At 46.4% G+C, this 19,443-nt stretch overlaps 1 protein-coding gene across 2 annotated transcripts in view; it reads right to left on the bottom strand.

Annotated features, from left to right (window-relative positions):
• The window catches only part of LAMC2 (laminin subunit gamma 2), a 53,129-nt gene that overhangs the window by 9,703 nt on the left and 23,983 nt on the right, over positions 1-19,443 (bottom strand). For both annotated transcript variants that reach the window (XM_046683062.1, XM_046683063.1), the window contains 14 exons: positions 18,710-18,845; positions 15,814-15,912; positions 13,025-13,161; positions 12,111-12,233; positions 11,045-11,234; positions 8,673-8,785; positions 7,512-7,730; positions 6,713-6,898; positions 5,841-6,086; positions 3,605-3,750; positions 2,461-2,611; positions 1,937-2,142; positions 1,353-1,432; positions 117-266 (listed from right to left, as the gene is read on the bottom strand). In XM_046683062.1, coding sequence (XP_046539018.1) covers positions 117-266; positions 1,353-1,432; positions 1,937-2,142; positions 2,461-2,611; positions 3,605-3,750; positions 5,841-6,086; positions 6,713-6,898; positions 7,512-7,730; positions 8,673-8,785; positions 11,045-11,234; positions 12,111-12,233; positions 13,025-13,161; positions 15,814-15,912; positions 18,710-18,845 — 2,182 coding nt within the window. The remainder of the gene's footprint in view (positions 1-116; positions 267-1,352; positions 1,433-1,936; positions 2,143-2,460; positions 2,612-3,604; positions 3,751-5,840; positions 6,087-6,712; positions 6,899-7,511; positions 7,731-8,672; positions 8,786-11,044; positions 11,235-12,110; positions 12,234-13,024; positions 13,162-15,813; positions 15,913-18,709; positions 18,846-19,443) is intronic.

Here is a 19,443-nt window from a genome sequence, read left to right as displayed (position 1 = left end):
CCCTCTTATTACCAATATATTTTTAAAGAAACGGGGCATCTCTCAAACACAGTTTGGAGTATACCCTGGGAGGATGCAAGTTATATTGGTCCGCGTGAGGACCCGTTGAAACATACTTTCCCACAAGCCTTTGCACCACTGCTCCGTCCAGGCTGCCGCTTCCGCCTCCTTCCTGCAGAGCCTCGCGCACCAGTGACATCAGCTCTTTGGAATACTCCTGGGTTTCCTTTGCCAGTTGCTCCATGTTACTGGCTGACTGAACATGGCTGAGAGGATTAAAAACAAAGAATTTGAGTTTTCATAGCAAAGGGCTTCCTTTAGATCTTTTATTTAAATGAAGGGAGAGGAGTAAGGGAACTGGTTTGGCTAGAAAAGCCAAACAGAATTGACCCCGGTTAGATGGAATTAGAGGAACTACCAAGACGCAGGAGGGGTTCTAGAGAAGCAGCCTCATGTCATAGACTTTCTGGTGATCTTTTCCGTTTCCGGCGTAATCAGGGGAAGCCTGGGGTAGGGGGGTGGAGATGAGCAATCTAGGGCGGTAAAATATTGCATCCATAAGCGGTTCTCTGCAGGAGGAAACCGCTGGGTTTTATTTCACCCAGGATCCAACTCCCTTCTGACTGTTGCTGCATCTCTTAACTGAGCCCACCTCTAGGGAGGAGAAAGCCTGTCTTAAAAGTCCCACAAATGCTTTTGTCCTCTTCGTTTTAGAAAGTGATTAAAAAAACAAGCTCAGGAGACAGTTTAGGCTACAAAAACACGGGCCAGCCCCCTTCTGCTGACTGAATTCCTGTTGGGATTAGCAGAGCCTGTCACCCTGCTGAGCACTCTGCTATGAGCAACCCTCTCGACATAGGATTTATAGGTGGACAAGGACTCAGGAGCTGCCTGTTATCACTGGGGCCCTGCAGAGCTGGTTTTCAAGGGAAGCTCCCCCTCTGCAGACTTAGCCCCTACGGGCTAGCAAACAACTCGTTGCTACTTGTTCCCAGGCTCGGTGTGGGAGCCTGGGAGTCCCTCAAAGCTGCAGAGCGATCTTTTCCAAGGGCTGATTCATTTCACGGGGCCAAAGAATCACATCTGACATACACCAAAGCCATACTGTGAGTCATGGAGAAATCTGAGAAGGAAATACTCCCACCCCCAACTCCTGCCACACGACCGTGCCCAGCGGCCACCTACATGTACTAAAGGCCAAGTGGTTAACAAATGGCTTCAAGGCAGGGGATGGCTTCCAGGGAGCCTGGAGGTAATGAATATAGAGCGTAGGGCCTGAATACCCTACAGTTTTGTTCAAGTCTGGCCTTGAGAGATGGTCTGAAGCAGAGGTGCCCTCTAATGCTGCTCACCTGTCTGCCAATCTCGTGGCCTCCTGAGCCAGACTTTTAAAGCCATTTGGCCCCACGTAGTGCTCTGAAGGAGGAATGTTCTGTGGAAAAAGGAGAATTGGTTAAGGCTTTGCACTTGGCCATGGAGTCTAAGCAGGTTCTGCATCTGTCCTGCCAGAACTGCTTGTCATTAGCCACACAGCATTCCACACCCTGACACATCAAGAGTCCCTAGTCACCATGATCATTACATTAAAAGAAAAAAAAAAGTATATCGGGGCTCGCCTGGTTGCATAGTGGTTAAGTTTGTGAGGTCTGTTTTGGCAGCCCCAGGTACGCAGGTGCAGATCCCAGGCACAGACCTCCACACCAATCATCAAGCCATGCTGTGGCAGTGTCCCATATACAAAGTTGAGGAAGACTGGCATGGATGTTAGCTCAGGGCCAGGCTTCCTCAGCAAAAAAAAAAAGAGGACTGGCAGTAGTTAGCTCAGGGCTGATCTTCCTCGGAAAAAGAAAAAAGAACATGAGCCAATGATGTCTGTAGGTGAGTCTCCCAGCACAGCAATGACTCTCAGTCCCCTGGCTAACCCAGTGCCACCTACGGTGTTTTGCAGGGAAGCCTCACTTTCCTCCAGGCTCAGGCGCATCTGAGTGATGAGCCTGCGAGTATCCCGAACTCGGTTCTGATACTGACTGCCCAGGGCCCGAACTCTTTCCACAGTCATCTTGAGGTCATCCAGGCGGTCCCGGTAGCTATTCTCTTGAGTCCTTGCCTTGGCCACCCGGAGATTGAAGGATCTAACAGCATCTGAACACCAACAGAAAAGGGAGTCTGAGCACTTTCCGGGTCAGCATAGAGTCATCAAACACAATGGAGGGTTGAAAAAGCGACTTTGACTGGCTTATGGCAAAATGGTAAAAACCAGGATGTGAATGCATGCAACTGCTCTTTTATCTCCATCATTCAGGTCCCAGAAGAATGCCACGGACAGTCCTTCTGCCTCTGCAAGGGCTAGGCAGAGACATCTGCTGAACCAAGACCCACAGAAGAGTCTCTGACCCAGCGTAGCAATGCTTTCTAGAACTATACATTCTCTCCTGTCTGAGGGGAAGTTGGCCTCATCACCTTGTGAAATCTGGGCTTCTCTCAGAATGTCCCGAAGGGCCTGCTCAGCCTGCTGCATCCTGCCTTCCAGCTCTGCGTTGGGTACTGCTCCACCCTGAGCCTTCGAAATCAGGGCCTCCAGGATCTGGAGCTGCTGCATAAACTGATCCATCTGAAACCACACAGGAAAGAGGATCGGAACAGATGGCAGAGATCATGGTCCTAGAGGATGAGAGCTGAAAGCCCAGAAATGCTTGGCATGTCAGGGTGGTTAAAAGTTTAGACTTTAGAGCCGAGACTCCTTGAGTTTGAATCCCGGCCCCACCACTCACTAGCTGTGTGACCTTGGGCAAGTCACTTTCTTAATCCATAAGAGGAGGATAATAATAATAATACTTCACAGAGTTGCTACTTGGACTAAATGAGTTAATATTTGTATAGTGCTTAAAACAGTGTCTGGAACAAAGAAAGTGCTACAGAGGGCTAGTTAAATAGATGAACTTTTTTCAAAGTTGAGTTTGTTCTAGATTTGGGATTCTGTTTGGGCGCTTTCCTCCTCCACCCCTCACCCCAGCAAAATACTAATAATTAACAACAACAACGTCAATTTCATTCTTCTCTGGATTTTGAATGATAAATTTCTGGAGGCCATTCGTGTTTGGATAGCCTCAACCCCTTCTGGCCTCCTCCTGTCTCTTAAATGTTTATGTTTTCCTTCATTTGTCTTACAAGGACATCTCTTGGAAGAAATCCAGTGGCATGTTATAGTGACAAGAGCACTGAACTCAGAATCAGGGGACATGAGTGGGATTCTCGGTTCCACCTGGCCGTGTCATTTTGAAACATTGCAAATTTTTCATGATTTTGTTTGCTCAGTGAAAACTGAGGTCAGAATGCTTTTTCTCCCAACTTAAGTATCATGAGTACCAAACGGGACGGTATCCACAAAAGGGGTTTTGAAAATGGTACATACGAGAACTTAAACCTGAGGTATTATTACTATCATACAGAATTTTTTTTTAATACAGTAATTTTTAAAGAAAGAAACAGTGACCCTCGCCTCATCTCCAGCAGACTAGTCGGGTCCTAGGTCAGTGACAGAACCACCCAGTAGACACTTGATTTCACTCTAGGGACAAGGGTCAGTAAGGGGAAGCACGCTCACCTGAACCTTCACTTGATTATAGCAAGCTGGACAGCTGGTCAGTGCCGCATGCTCACAGCTGAGACCACCAAAGCCTGGCTTGCAAACACAGCTGCCATCACTTCGACACTCCACAGGCTCCGAGCCCACTGGGTTGCAGTTGCAAGCTAAAGACAAAAGACAGACAAATAGGAAGTATTCATATCAAGCCAATTCCAGAAACTGGAGGTAGAGCAAAGATAAAAGGAAGAAGTTCAAGTCACCAAGGGCAAGGAATCCTTCAAGAATTCATATTGTGCCAGATTCATCTCTTGGTTCAGTGCCTCCAAGCACATCCTAATACGGACAGGTCTTAGGAATATCTGGCAAGTTAGGTTGGTGGGTGTGTGGATGAAGAGACATTAAAACAGTCCATCGTTCCTGGTGACACTTATTTTCTTCCTCCTATTAAATTGTAAGCCTTTTGGATATTCTGCAGGCACTCTCGCTTTGCTCACAAGGAGAATAACATTTCTTCTGGGCCTATTATATGCCAGATATATACATCTGCCTTGCTTTTACAGGTGAGGAATATGAGCTCAGAAAGGCTGAGTAACTTGTCCAAGGTCACACAGCAGGTAAATGCTAAGCTGGAATGAGAACTTGGAAGGAACCAATACTCTTTTCCTTCTGCTCTGCTGCCTTTGATGTAGGAATTGCAGTAAGAAAGCAGTACCTTTATTCATTCAGTGAAACTGGTTGAGTACTTACTATGTGCCACATTCTGTTCTAGAAGCTGAGGATATAACAGCAGGTGAGACACTGCTCTGACAGGGTTACAATGATTCTCTGGGTTGCTCTATCTTCGGTGCTCGCAAATCACTCAGCACATAGTGCTATGACCATATATCTAAGTACTATCCTTATCTGCTTACATATTTGTGTGTCTTCCTGGTTAACATATGAGCTCTTGGGAGCTGGGGCTGACTTGTTCACCATTATAACCTCAGGACCTAGCTCCACACTGGGTATATGGTAGGTGCTTGACAAAAGATAAGTGAGTGGAGAAATGTATGGTCTAAAGCCAGTAAAGTCTCTATTACCAGCACCTTATAGCTAGAATTATATAGTTTACAGTGTACTTTCTCATATGCTATTTTATTCTATCTTTGCAACCACTTTGAGTTAAATGTTATTCATCCTTATGAGGAAACAGGCTCAGAGAGATTGATATAATCGGCGTAATACAACAGGTATATTAAAAAACTGGACTTGAACTTGGTACTGCTGATGTTGTGTGGCCTCTTCCTGTCATGGGCTACTTTCCAGCACATCATAGCTCACCCCCAGGTTGGGGTCAGGGCAGGTGGGATCCGTGCCCTGAGTAGAAGCCCGGGCTGCAGAGAAGTCCTCCGGCATCTCCAGGGGCAGAGAGCCTGGTGAGCGGGCAGGCACGGGCTCCCTGCAGCCCTCCTAGGGAACCAGGAGTTCTCCATTCTGGGACCCAGAGCCACTCTGGACCTTACAATAAACAAGCTTCTGAGTTCCGCACACCAGGGCTGGCCTGGGACCTTTATGACTAAGAGTGAGTCTCTGGGCAGGCCAGCTCCCTAGAACGGAACTGGCCTGTAGAATATAAATGTGCAAAGGCTTGAAAGGAGGGCTGAGCAAGAGGACCGATCTGCACGTTCACGCTTTGATCTGAAGCAGCCCTTAGGAATGCTCCACAGTAGCTGCTGCTTTGAAGGCAAGCCTTCTTAGGAGAAGGGTGACGGTTCTCTTTCTATACATCAATCACACTAACTTCCTGAGAGGGTCTCTTAAACTGCTTTACTGCCCACTCCCCTGCCCACTTCCGTGTGTTCAGGCTGGGTCTCCAGTCATTTATTACTCCCCTGTAACAGGTTTGGCAGCCACTTTCCTGCCTTCCAGCCTTGGGATTGGGCATAGGACGTGGCCCCATTTTATCTCCTCTTCCACTTAGGAATGTAAACCTGACCTTTTCACTTCTCCTACCCAGCTTTAACCCATTCGCCATCCTCCAGCTCTGTCTTCCAGACAGAGCTGCGGGGGAAACTGGTCTTGAGGCCTTTGACAGGTGAATGGTCCAGGCTGTTCATGGGCCGGTTGGTCAGAGAAAGCAAAGTAGCATCACAGTGTTACCTGCTGTTGGCCTTGCTGACTTGTATGTTCTGACGTGTACACACTAGCAAGCTTATGCGTACACACACACACCCACACACCCACCCATACAGTCTGTCTGGGGACGCAGGCCTACCTCGACACTTGTCTGCTGGATTGGGAGCCAACGGGTCCCCATAGTAGCCTGCTTTGCACTGGTCACAGTGGACCCCAGCTGTGTTGTGGATGCACTTCAGACACCTGCCTGTCAGGCGGTCACAGTTCCCGGAGGCACTAGGGTCCACGTTGTTGTTGCACTGACAGGGCTGACAAGGCCTCACTGGGCCACGTTCCCCGAAGGGGTCCCCAAAATAGCCATCAGCACAGAGCTCACAGCGGGCACCTGGGAGGAACAAATGGCCAAGGCCAAGTAGTTATCGACTGGCAGCGAGACCAGACGCAGAGGCCTAAATACAAGCCACGTTCTAGAAGAGCTTCCCACCCTGGCCCCCAGAACCATAGCGTCAGGAGCAGGTGCGCAGGGAGGGGGTCTGCCTTCCACTCGCGTTGGTCCCAGACTTTAGAACGCAGCGCATCTCTACGAGGCTTCCTGCCAGTTAGCTAGACGGGAGACGGCCAGGTTTCGAGCAACACCACCAAGCCTGCTGCTGAAGGATTAACTCTTCTCTCGGACTGGCCAGCAGAGAGGTGTGACATTTAAAAGGTCACTGAGTGTTCCTTCTTTACCTTGGTTCATTTTTAAAAACTTAGTTAAACCATGTATTTTGTCTGAAAACGTTATGCCCTAATTACAAACCTCCTGAAACAGCTTTAGATGTTTCCTCCCCATACATTCTGCCGTTCCTCAATCTACCTCACCTCTCGGGCATCGAAATATTCCTATGTTTAGAATGAGCCCATTTAGATTAACCCCCAAGTAATTATAGTTCCCTAGACATTACCTGGGAGGGAAACTATTTACGCAAATTCACAGCATCAGGACAGGGTGAAGCAGGTCGATGGCCTTACCAGTGACACCCTGGGGGCAGTTATTGCACACCACCTCCTCTGTCTCAGGCATCACGGAGCAGCTGAACCCATTGCGACAGGGGCACGGCTTGCAGCTGCGGGGGTCTTGTGGATCGTTGTAGAAACCAATGGGGCAGTCGGCACACTCAGGGATGTCAGGGTTCTCATCCCCTGAGTAACAGTCTCCTGGGAGGCAGAGAAGTGAGCCAGGTAAAACTACACACTTCCTTTAATATGGATGATGCATGGGAGTCAGAGCTTAGTAACTCAAAGCTGCCTTTCTGAAGCTTTCCCCAAAGTATCTGAGCACTGGCATTCACCTTTGCCCCCGTACCAACTCTAAACATGGCCACGACCCTTGACTGTCACCCTTACTCTCCCATGCTAAGGAGACATACAGTTCCTTTACAATCCATAACTGAATGCTGCTCCCCCGTCCCCCAGGGCCTGACACCATTTGTCGGCACATCCATTCAGGCCCTGTCATCGCCTTTGATCTCCCTATACAATTCTTGCAACTCGACACCAACTCCCCTGCCCAGCACTGAACCATGACAGCCACTTCCTGTAACCTAGCACCTTTCTCACAACCTTGTGGCATTTCCATAATGAAAAGGGTTGAGTGTAATCAAGCGCCATATCCATCTTCCCTGACTCCAGCCCTACTTTCCTTAATCCTTTCCCATCTCCAAAATGAGTTCAGGCACAGCCTTTCTTACATAGCGCTTTCTCTTCCACAGGAGACCCCAGTCACCTGGTTGCACCCCCAGCCACCTGGTCCAGGTGTCATTTCACTCACCTGTGTCTGGATCGCAGGCCCCTCCCCCTTGGCAGTTACATGGAATACAGGTGCCAAAAGGTCCCAGTCTGGCTGAATCTCTTTTGTAGCCGGAAGCACAATCCTGGCAGAACTGCCCCTTGTAGCCAACAGGGCATACACATTGTTCAACCCAGGGTGCTGGGGCTCCAGAAACGGGGCGGGCTGAAATCAAGGTCACGTTGTCAATGTACCCAGTACCTGCAATAGAGAGAACAAGTTAGAAGTAGCAAGTGGTAAGGCCTAAAGATCTAAAGTCAAGGCTCTCTTTGGATTTTGTTTTTCTTAACTCCCTGTCAAAAACAGGTGGTATTCACTCGCTATGCTATCTGTAGAGGTATAGCAGTCCACCATGCCTGAGCGCACAGGCTCTGGTATCAGAAAAATCAGGGTTTGAATTCTAGCTCCTCTCTCACTAGCTGTGGGAACTGGGCAAGTCACGTAACCTGTCCAGGACTGTGTTTCGTCAGCTGTAGAAGAGAAGTAACACTGGTGTCCACCTCCTATGTTTGTGAAATTAAATGAGACAATGTATATATTATAACGTGCCTGGCACAGAGCAAAGATTCAATAAGTTGTCAGTAAACACCTTTTCTACTTCTTGCTTTTTTCACTGCATCAGTGGAATGGAAGTAGTGCATGCCAGCCATGCTTCCTTTCCACATGGGTGCTAAAAAGCTGGAGGAATTCTCATTTAAATAATTCCAATCAGGATTAGGAGGACCCAACATGTTAAATTCGATAAAAGGAATTAACAGAATACATGATGATATCCAAACACAGCAGTACTGAGTATAATCCCAGAGGAAAAGCTACTCAAGGAGTAGAGGGCTGTGTGGTAGATGCCGTTTCCCAGCCAAGGGAACGTGCCATTTGTTGTAGATTATCTTCTTCAAATAATCAGCTTTCACCTAAATGTGGAGACTCTTTTAGCAAGGTAGCATCATTCATTCTTCATTGGTGCTGACCTCCTTCTGGAGAAAAATTCCTTTTTTAAAGCTTTTTCTAGACTTCACCAGGGACTACATCAAAACCATCAAGCAGTTGATCTACTTGTCTCGAGACTGTCACCACCTTAGGGAGTTGAAACAAATTCAACTAAAAACCTAAGAAGAGGGAATTTCATTTCTCTCAGTCACTTACTGTATTCTCCGTAGGTAGCTCGGATCCGCAGGGCTGTGAGGTTCCGCAGTAACCTCCGATACTCAAAGTAACTTAGCTGGGGGCTCCAATTACTGCTTGGATGTTCATTTAATCTGCATGATTTAAAACCAAAAGCTTAAATATCCAACTCTTATCAAATCTCAGAATTTGTATACCTGACACAAATTATGCCTGAGAACGTGGGAACAGGTAAGCCCCTTCGAAGCTCTGCATAAAGGGGCTAAGGACGGGTAGCAATCCTGGTAGGCAAGAACTTGGAGCTTTCTCACTCCGTGGGGAACGCAAGCTCCACAGGACATGATGGAGGACATCCTAGTGTAGGAAGCCGTGCTCCAGCAGTCACAGCATCCAGTGCTGGTCCAAGTCATCAGAGACCACCTTCCATTCTTGGCCACACAAAACCTAACATCAGAACCATCTCTGAGCTCAAGAAGCTCTGATCCGCAAGAGCTACCATTCATTTTCAGTTTTGTTGTTTAAACAATTTATCTGAGCATGTTTCACTTGCTATTTTCAAAAGTCAGTTTCCACCTTCTACATTGTCCACATCTAATACTTCTTAATTTGGCATCATAATGCCTCACTGCATCATATCACCAGGGCTTGTGCCATTCTCATTAATTTTGTTGTTTTCTGAAATATCTCTTCTAGGAACAATCCTACACTGTTTTGTTCCATTCACTAATTTGCTAAACAAAAATTTACTGTGCACTTGGTTTGGGCCAGATGATGTATGAGGCTGGAGGATACAAAGACAACTAGGGTGAAGTGATCAGCATCCAGGCAGGGGAGTCAGTGGGTAAACAAATACTTATGATACGGTGCAGTGAATGCTATAACAAATGTATGTAGAGAATGCCGTAGAAACCCATGAGGTGAGTGTAACTTTACCAGGATTCTGAGAAGGCTAATACAAAGGAAGAAGCTTGTAAGCTGAATTTCAAAGAGGGAGGTTCACCAAGCTGAGAAGGTGGGAATGGGTATTCAGGCTAGGGTAGCTGTGTGTATGTATTATTAGAATAAGCTGCACTTACTTATTTAAGTACCCCTTGTGTGCGTGCTGTGGGTCGTCCATTCTCTATCCCCATCACCTCTGCCCTGCGTTAGGCCCCAACAACTCTCACTTGAACCACTGCAACTGTGTTCTGATGGCCCACTTAAGGACCCTACTGAACTATTTTCCACACGGTATTTCCACCCAGCCTTCACACCTGATCATGCCACTTCTCAACTTCTAATCTCTCAGTGGCTTCCATCATCTTGCCATCATGAACAAGATCTCAGCTCCTTGACATGACATACAAAGCCCACCATGCTGGGTCCTTTTCCAGCCTGTTCAATCTTATCTTCCCATCTCCGCTATGGATATGCTGTGTTCCAGCCATAAATATTGCTTGCCAATTCCTTCCGTATTCTCCCTTTCCACGTCCCCACATATATTCACATGTACAGGTTGTCCTGATTTTCCTCTTGGAAAAGCCCTGTGCTTCTTTCTGTTCTCAGCCCACACACTGCCTCCTCTGTGGCACTTTTCCTGACTCCTCCAGGCAGAATTAGGCACTCTTTCCTCTCCCCACAAGTCCCCATGAACATGCACCTCCACTAAAGTGATTATTGAGCTGTATTCTGTTTGCTTTTGGACATGTTATATATCCAACTAGACCAGGAGCTCTTGGAGGACAAAGACCATGTTTCTTCATCTTGATTTCCCAGCCTCTAATGTAGTACTGAGCACTTAGCAGGCACAGCCCGCTTCCCTGACCTCTCTATACGCACCATTCAAAAACCCCATTCTACAGGATAACCTGCAACCTCCTTAGACACACACAGGGACGTCCATGACCTCACCCCCGCCTCTTTCTCTGACCTCACTTCTCACTGTATTCCTCTCCCAGATTCCATGCTCCACTCATGCTTAACTACTCGGAATTTCCTAAAGGCATAGAACTTCCTCAAGCATGGTACCGCCTCTGCCTTGGTGACCCTTCTCCCTTTCCTTCCTTAGAGAGCTGCTCTTCACTTGTCATATCTTCTTGAGAAGCTTTCCTTGATCACTCCAATGTGGGTTCCTTGTGCCTCCTGTGTGTGTTCAAAACACCTGTGTTTCGTCTATCTCGGCACTTATAAGCCACACTGGAATCATCTGTTTATTTTTCTCTCCCATGAGCCTATCAGGGGTTTAAGGGCAGGAATCATGTCCTATCTCAGCACATAACACCATGTCTGTATGTAAAAGTACTCAGAAAAGCTTGTTGAATGAATGAATGAATGATGATTGAATGAATGAACAAAGGAACTGGACTTCAAGCACAGCTTGCTCTATTTGACCCACTTGTAGTCTCTCTTTTTACCTGAATGTGTAAGTCTTGGTGATCCCACAAGGCAGTGTCTTGCTAAGTGGCATCAAGGGAGCTGTGATCCGTAGACCAGCACCTTCCAGGATCACGTCATGGGCAGATGGGTGTCTGCCTCCCCTGTCCACACGGTAGTCAAAAGATAGGCTTTGCCCGTAGCTCACCTGTTGATTCCCAAGAAATTTGGCTGTGAAGTAGAATTTGAAAAAATTGAGATCAGTTTTGAAAGTGGAGAAGCAGACTAGTGAGCAAGGTTGCATTACTGTTGGCAATTTCTGTTGGAGTTCTACGTTCCCCACCCGCTGCCCTGCCCGAAGAGGGCCTGGCCACACTGCTATTGGCTACAAGGAGGGTTAGTTACTGAAATGCTAAATGGGCTATTGTAAGACAGTTCCATCTATTAGATGATTCACAGAATGGCCCTCAAGACAGACCAAGATGTCAAGTTCCCAGGTATACCAGCAATAGTGCCATTTGTCACAATGTTTTATGGTTTCCAGAATGCATTCACAAACATCACATTTGATGGCAATAATTCTTGGAGGCAGACATTATTATTCCCATTTAATAGCTGAGAGTTAAAGTTTGGAAAGGTTAAGAGGACAGCTTGCCCAGGAATCACGTATTAGAGCAGGATAGGAACTAGGATTAGAATTCTAGCCAGAGCTTTTCCACCCAGCTTTTCTATACCACTGACTAACATATACTTTTTAATTTACAAGTACTTTAAAGCTTTGAGAAATGCCTTGTTTTTGCTTTTCCATCTGCTTCTCAATAGACCCACAGATTTGACCGTAGTCCTTATTTCTTGTCTTGGTGGGAAACCTAGAAACTCCCCATCTGATTAAAGTAGGAACCTCCCCCGGGGTCTGACCACCTGGACCCCCCGTTCTGCTCTACTCTGCCATGGCTATGTCAAATGCAGCTGAAGCCCAGCTGTCTTCTGGAGATACTACTGCCCTGAACACTGAGTGAAAGGGTTGCCACATCTTCTAGCTCCATTTTCCTATCCTGACTTCCTTGTCTTATAAGTTGGCTTTGATAGGAAAAAGACCATACATACCAGGAGCTACAAAATAGACAGGGTCTGATCGTCGTGCTGAGCTAAATATATCCCGATGGCGCTGTGACCAATGGAGCTTTGCAGGAGACCCGTTTCTTTGGACAGCCTTCCAGCCATCAACATCTGGAAGACAAATAAAACCATTCTGCATTCAGACAAACCTCATCATCTGTTGAGTTAAACAAGGCAAGACTTGCTTGCCAAAAAGTCCTAGCACTGAGTAGCAAGTGAGGTTTTCTTAATATTTCCACGTTTGTGTACAGTCCTCCAAATTGCCTATGTACCTCTCTACTTGGGTCTCAAGTTCACCCGCTCCCACCCTACAGCTGCTTGGACTTTTTGTCTTTGAGTCTGACTCTTGTAATAAGAGAGCGTGTTTTCATCTGCCTGTAATTTGTATTTTTATTTTATTTACATAAACAATGTCTGCCTTAATGAGGTAAGAGGGTCCAGTATTTCAAAGAGAAACTCAGAGTTGAAATTATATCAATCTCCCATATTTTTATAGTGTTTTGTAGCTTGGTAACTAATGTTACATATATTAACTCAATTAATGTATGTGACAGCAGAATTAGTAGTGAATGTGAATTCCAGGAAGACTTTCATAAACTCCCCAGTCCAAAAGAATGATTCTTTTGTGGTTTTGAAATAGAGGGGGATGGGAAATACAGGGAGATGAAAATCTGGTCTCTTTAGTTATGCTTTTAAGTTATCACACGTTGGTATGAGTAAATTGTTCAGCTGTAACTTTTTCGAGACACGAGGGTCTGCCTTAATGCCCTGATGGAAGAATGTCCATTACAGCTAGAAGAGAGTGTCTAAAGATGACTCAAGGATCCCATCCTGTGGTTGTCTGTGAGCACAAAGCCCTATGCAGTGTTACAAACAAAATCCTAGAAGACAGAACACTGTACCTTGATGGAAGGCAGAGATGATTTTATGGACACTGTAGTCCCCAGAGCTGTGGCAGCTGGCGGAATGCCCATAGCAAAAACACTGGGTACAGCCCTGAGGGTTTCCCCCATCCAGGTGATAGTAACCTGGTCGACACCTGCAGTGGCGTTTTAGAAATCACGACAATATTATAGGTTATTTCTTATTCCATATAGAGAATATGATGACTGATCTTTTCCACTGTCTCTCCCACCTGGCACTATTAATTCCCAGAGGTGGGAAATACTACATTGCACATCCCACCCCCACTCCCAGACCACCACGTGGACAATCAATCACAGCCCCCCACTGAGAGAGCATGAGGAACATTCACTTTCTCTCCTTCTGGTAGAGCAGAATCACCTTTGACTTGATTGTCTCGAAACTTAGTGATTTTCCCATCCTCGCTGAGGAATGGAGTGGGGGTCACATGGGCAGGAGAGGGAGGGGTGGGGCACGGATATGCAGAGCTGGCCCTGTCCTGGGGCAAGTGTTTAATGGGGGCAAAAGAGTGGGAGGTGCAACATGACTAACAAAAATGTACAACTGAAATCTCACAAGGTTGTAATCTATCATAACATTAATAAAAAAAAAAAAAAAAGTGGGAGGTGTAGGCCAAGAAAGGAAAGGGAAATGCTCCAGCCCCAGCACCCCCTCAACTGCACTGACCCCCCTATAAGACCATTAGGTGTTGCCCACCATCACTCCCCCTTGTACCTGGGCTCTGGCCCATGGGGGAAAGGGGCGGGTGAGGATATGACAAAGAAGGATGGCTAGAGGCTGGCCCTCTACAAAAGCAAAGCCTAGGCTGGCGTTCCACCTCCGCTCCAAGCTCAAGCTCTCCACTAGCTTCTCTGAGAGCCACAGCTGCCAGACAAATCCCAGATGTTGGGGTCACAGAGAAGAAGGTGAGAGGGACTTGTTTTCAGTCTGTTCAAGTTAACTGCATCGTTCTACATGAAGTAACGATAGTTTCAATGATCATTTATTTAGCACTTACGACATGCCAGGCACCTTATGTATGCTCTCTCATTTAATCCTCACTACAGCCCTATGAGATAGGAATTGTTATTTTCAGTTTCTTAGATGAAGAGACCATGGCCAGAGAGACATGTTTAGGATCATACAGCTGGTAAGCGGTTGAGGCAAGATTCAGACTCAGGTACATCTGCCTCTAAATCATGTGGTCTAATCCACTGGCCCAGATGTCAGGAGTATGATCATTGTGCAAAATCACAGAAGAGCAGGTTAGCTGTGAACAGTAGACGCTTCAGTGAACGGCTATAAATAACTAAGCATTGTGTTTTCTCTGCAGAGAAAGGGTTAAAAAAAATCAATATGGTTTCTCTGGAGGAAACCTGTAGATTAAAAGACATTGAAAAAGAAGGAAAAGAGAGAGGAAAGGAGGGGAGGAGGGGAGGAGAAAGGGAGGCCAAGAAAGAGTAGGGAAGGAATGATAAACAAAGGGGGGAGGGGGAGGGAAAAGGATCAGGCAAGACTGAACAATAATGTTTAGGGATGCACTTGGGTAATTATGAAGAAAACAAAGAAGTGATTAACATGGAAGTCAGAATAGGGGTCACTTCCAGGATTGGGATGGAACCTTTATAGCAAAGGTCTATTTCATATAATTGGTGGTGCTGACATTTGTTTTATGTGGCTTTCTATTTCTGTGTTATGTTTTGAAATGAAAAACGTTTTAAAAAAGTGACGCCTCTTTTCACTCTTTTTTGTTGAGGAAGATTAGCCCTAAACTAACTGCTGCCAATCCTCCTCTTTTCGCTGAGGAAGACCGGCCCTGACTAATATCCATGCCTATCTTCCTCTACTTTATATGTGGGACGCCTGCCACAGCATGGTGTGCCAATCAGTGCCATGTCCACACCCAGGACCTGAACCAGCGAACCCGGGGCCACCAAAGCGGAACGTGCTCACTTCACCGCTGCGCCACCAGGCCGGCCCTCCTCGTTTCATTCTTAAGCTATATGTCCCTACCCTCACCTCAGCCAAAAAGAACCCCCTGAAAACCCAAGCTCAGAATCTATCTGCCATTCCCTCTGCCCAGATATAAGTACTTGTCAGGATGCCAAAGAACTGCTTTCTTACTACCTTTGGAGCCAAACTCACAGCCGTCTGCTCACAACATCTCAGGGGAGGGAAGTTTTAAGTCGGAGCAGTTTGTACTTAAGGAATGTCCTGCAGCAGCAGCCGAGGGTGGATCACTCTTTACCGCGCCACCTGCCCCAACATGGCGCGGGGCCCAAAGGGCTCTTACATCTTCCCGCAGTTCATGTGCGTGCATGTAACCGCCACCCCATCCCTGGGCGGTTCCTTTTCTGCACACGATGGTTATAAATGGCCATACCACATTGCCATATTCCCTCTTACTAGGATTTTCCCAACACATTTAATTAGGCCAGGCCTTTTCTGGGGCTGAGTTGAGTCTTGTGATCTCATTATTGCATACCACCTTGTATCGGAGCACCTGGGATTCAGAGCCAGCTGGCGAGGGGACTCACTACGGCCTTGTGCCTCTGCCACAGTGTAAACAAAAAGAAGGGGCCACGGCAGAAGCGTGGAGTCCAGTGAGATTTGGGAGCTCAGCTGTATTTAAAAAAAAAAAAAAGCCTAGTTTTGAGGACCGAGGAGAGGAAGGTCATCAACACTTGTTAAGTATTCCTTTTCCATAGTTGCACTCGGAGGATGAATTCTCAGGCCAGCTGCCAAGGGACTCTCCTGCTGTGTCTGTAGGACCACAGTTCACACTGACCTATCACAGCGCTCTCCAGTGACAGCCGGCTTGCAGACACAGCGGCCTGAGTCACAGGGCCCTGAGATGCCAGCTGGGTCACAGTCACACTTGGAGTCTCTGGGAAAGAAGACAAAGAAAATTAGGAATGTGTTCCAAATGCTTTGCAACTACATACATAAAGATCAAGTGCTCATAAGCAAATGTCAGCAACTTGAACAGATCTTTCATCTTCAATGAGGCCTCTCTTAGCCATCCTGTCCACACTAATCTCTCTCAGACTCTTTAAGGACTCATTTGTTTCTGCCAGTGCTACTCAAAGTGTGGTCTGTGGGCGACAGCCAATCTGTGAACTGTTTGCTACCAACCCCTAAGGAGAGGAGGGGTTTGTGCCAGAATGTAAACCAAAGTCCTCACTGAACTGTTGAGTTTAGTTGACCGGTTCAGTGGACATTTTTTTAAAAATTTTTCATTTGTTTCTCTATTGTTTAATTCAATACTGTCTGCTTTCATCATGATTGATTCCATCTACTTGTTGTTTTAGTTCCTTTGGTTCTTTCTTTTGGTAACACTTCTATTGAGAGATAATTCACCTACCATGCAAATCACCCATTTGAAGTGGACAATTCAATGGTTTTAGTAGAATCTCAGTTATACAACCAGCACCACAATCAATTTTAGAACATTTTCATCACTCCAAGAAGAAACCCTGTGCCTTTGGCAATCATCCCCCAAGCCCGAGGCAACCACTAATCTACTTATGCGTCTACAGATTTGTCTATTCTGAACATTTCCTATTACTGGAGTCATCCAATATGTGGCCTTTTGTGTCTGGCTTCTTTCAGTCAGTATGTTTTCAAGGTTCACCCATGTCATACTATGCATCAGTACGCCATTCTTTTTATGGCTGAATAAAATCCCATCATATGGATATACTACATTTTGTTTATCCCTTCCTCAGCTGATGGACATTTGGGCTATTTCCACTTTTTAGCTACAATGCTGCTATGAACATTTGTGTACAAGTTTCTGTGCAGATACATATGTTTTCATATCCTTGAGTGTATACCCAGGAGTGGAATTGCTGAGTCTGGCTGATTTGGTTTGTTTGGTTGTAAGACTTTCTCAGTGAAGGAAATCATTGCTTTCATTATTTAATTTTGGCGCAGTTTCCTTGTCTCGTGCAGACCTGTGACTCGGGCACTGGTCTCTGACTAGGCACACCACTGCTCTCTGTCACTCAGTTTGGCACACAGTCACACGCACCTGTCTCATGGATCTAAAACCAAGTTTGTTGTCTGTTCCTTAATGATCTCCTCCTCCTCTGACTGCCCTATGACCCCATTCAAATCCTGCCCAAACCTGGATTTGACTCTTTTCTCTCCCTTACATTCCTCATCCAATCAGATGCCGAGTCCTGTCAGACTTCCTGAAGATTCCTCTCCCAATCTTCATCTTTCAATCCCCATAGGCAGCTCCCTGTCTTAGCCCCTCCATACTACTTATCTGGACCCTTTGACAAATGTGTATTCAGCATCTACTTGTTGCTAAGCACTGGGGATACTAAGAAATAGGAAATAGCCCCTGTTCTCTAGGAGTCTCAAGGCAGGGCAGATATGTGAACAGCAACAGCCATAAAGCATAATGCCAGTGTAGCTGAGCTGGGACACCCTCTAGGTGCCTCTTCCTACTCTAGGCATGGGGATACAGCAGTGAACGAGACCAAACCACAATGGGGCTTATGGTCTAGTGGGAAAGAGAGACAAATAAATACATATATAAACTAAGAGATTGAACTAAAACAACAGAGTCAGAACATGGAGGGCTGGGGACTGGTCAGGGAAGGCCTCTGTGAGGAGCTGAATGACGTGGGAATGGGGTCACACGAAGCACTGTGTTGTTCTGCGGGAAGGAAGAGTGCTAGAGGCCAAGGCCGTGGTCACATACTCTTGGCACCTTTGAAGAAGGGAAGGAAGGCTGGTGTGGCTGGAATGCAGAGGGGAGTGGTGAGAAATCGAGTGGGAGCCTACCGCTGAGGGTGGAGGGGGTGCGAGGATCTTGCAGGGCCCTGCCAGCCTTGATAAGAAGTTTCCGTCTCATTCTGAGTGGGAAAAGGTGCTAATGGAGAGTTGTGAGCAGAGATGTGAAATGATCTACTTCATGTTTTAAAAGGGTTACAAAAAGGAGATTGGGCCCAAGGGAGGGTCTCTGAAAACTACCTAAAAGGGGTCAGGGAAGTCTGGAAGAGAGCAATCCATGCAAAGGCCCAGAGGGTAAGAGAACTTGGGACAATGATAACTGGAACAGTGCAAGCACGGGTGGAGGGCGGTTCTCATATGGGCAGGGGCTGGAAAAGTGGGCAATGGGGAAGCGATTCCTCTGTGGGTCGCCTTCTAGCTAACGGCTTCACTGCTAAGCTTTCCCTCCCAACACTCTGCCAGCTCTGCATCTCTGCAGATTAGTTATGTGATTTATAATGTATGCTCCGTCTTCTTCAAACTAAAGGGGATTAAAATTATGCAGAAAAGTCCTTCTACTCCAAATTCATTTGGGTTGAAATGGGTCCTAGGTTAGAATCTTTCCCTCCATCCTAGTTCGTCTAAACGGGGGGCAATTGTTAGGGTGAAGAACACGGGTTCCAAAGCCAACACTCAGGCCTGAATGTTAAGACTACCTTCCCCAGTAACATCAGACAAATTATTTAACTTCTTATGGTTTGTTTCTTATCTTAAACATGAGTACAATGCTAATCCCAGCCTCTTAGGGTTATTGTGAAGATTTAATGAGATAACCCACGTGAATTCCTCAAAAGAGTGTTTGGCATACAGTAGGCATCAGTAAAGGCAAGTGGTCAGTAATGTTCATATAATCGTCACTATTCATGGCAGAAGCAGCAGTGCTGAGTACAGATGCTTACAGCAGCCTTTGGTCTTGGGTGCACCCAGCATCAGTGAGTGTGTGGAAGCTGGGCAGACATCGGTCACACCTGTCTCCTGTCACACCTGGCTTACAGCTGCACCGTCCAGAGTTGTCACATCGAGCGCTAAGAGAACCTGTAACCAACAAGGTAGGGATAAGGAAATATTTAATTTATATGGCATTAGGAAGCAACTGTCATCCTATGGAACTCAAGAAATACTACTAACCACCGCTTGCTGCCTCTGGCAATTCTTTTACATCATCTGAGGATCCATCCGCCCACCAGGGAAAGTTCTGACAGCCAGGATGGCTTCTTCAAGGAAAGAAATGGAAATTACTCCTGAAAGCATTTTTATTTATGGATCTACTCTGATTTCAACATTAAGTAGTGTGACAGCCACTGCCTTTAAAAAGAAGTTCATCAAATCCTTGAGATCTCAAGAAGAAGGAAAATTTGCGAACGCGCACATCAGCCTCCTCGAAGACAGTATGAGAAAGTGAGCAACATTCTCCCTTATTTCTGGCAGACAAAAGTCATCTTTTAAGGGTCAGTGCTTGAACGGTGTAATTTTTTAAGAGCACAAAAAGGCCTCTTAACCAAAAATATCTCTACCACCCTGGAGTGGTAGAAATTCTCATCCTTGGGGCATCACCCCTTGTGAAGAATGGAGGACCTGTGCATCTACCCGGCTCAGTGCACTGGAGTACTTGTCCTATGATTCACTTTTTATA

Source organism: Equus quagga, chromosome 13 (genome assembly GCF_021613505.1).
Source record: "Equus quagga isolate Etosha38 chromosome 13, UCLA_HA_Equagga_1.0, whole genome shotgun sequence".
In the NCBI taxonomy this organism is placed as follows: Eukaryota; Metazoa; Chordata; class Mammalia; order Perissodactyla; family Equidae; genus Equus; species Equus quagga.
This window is presented reverse-complemented; position numbering and strand designations above follow the sequence as displayed.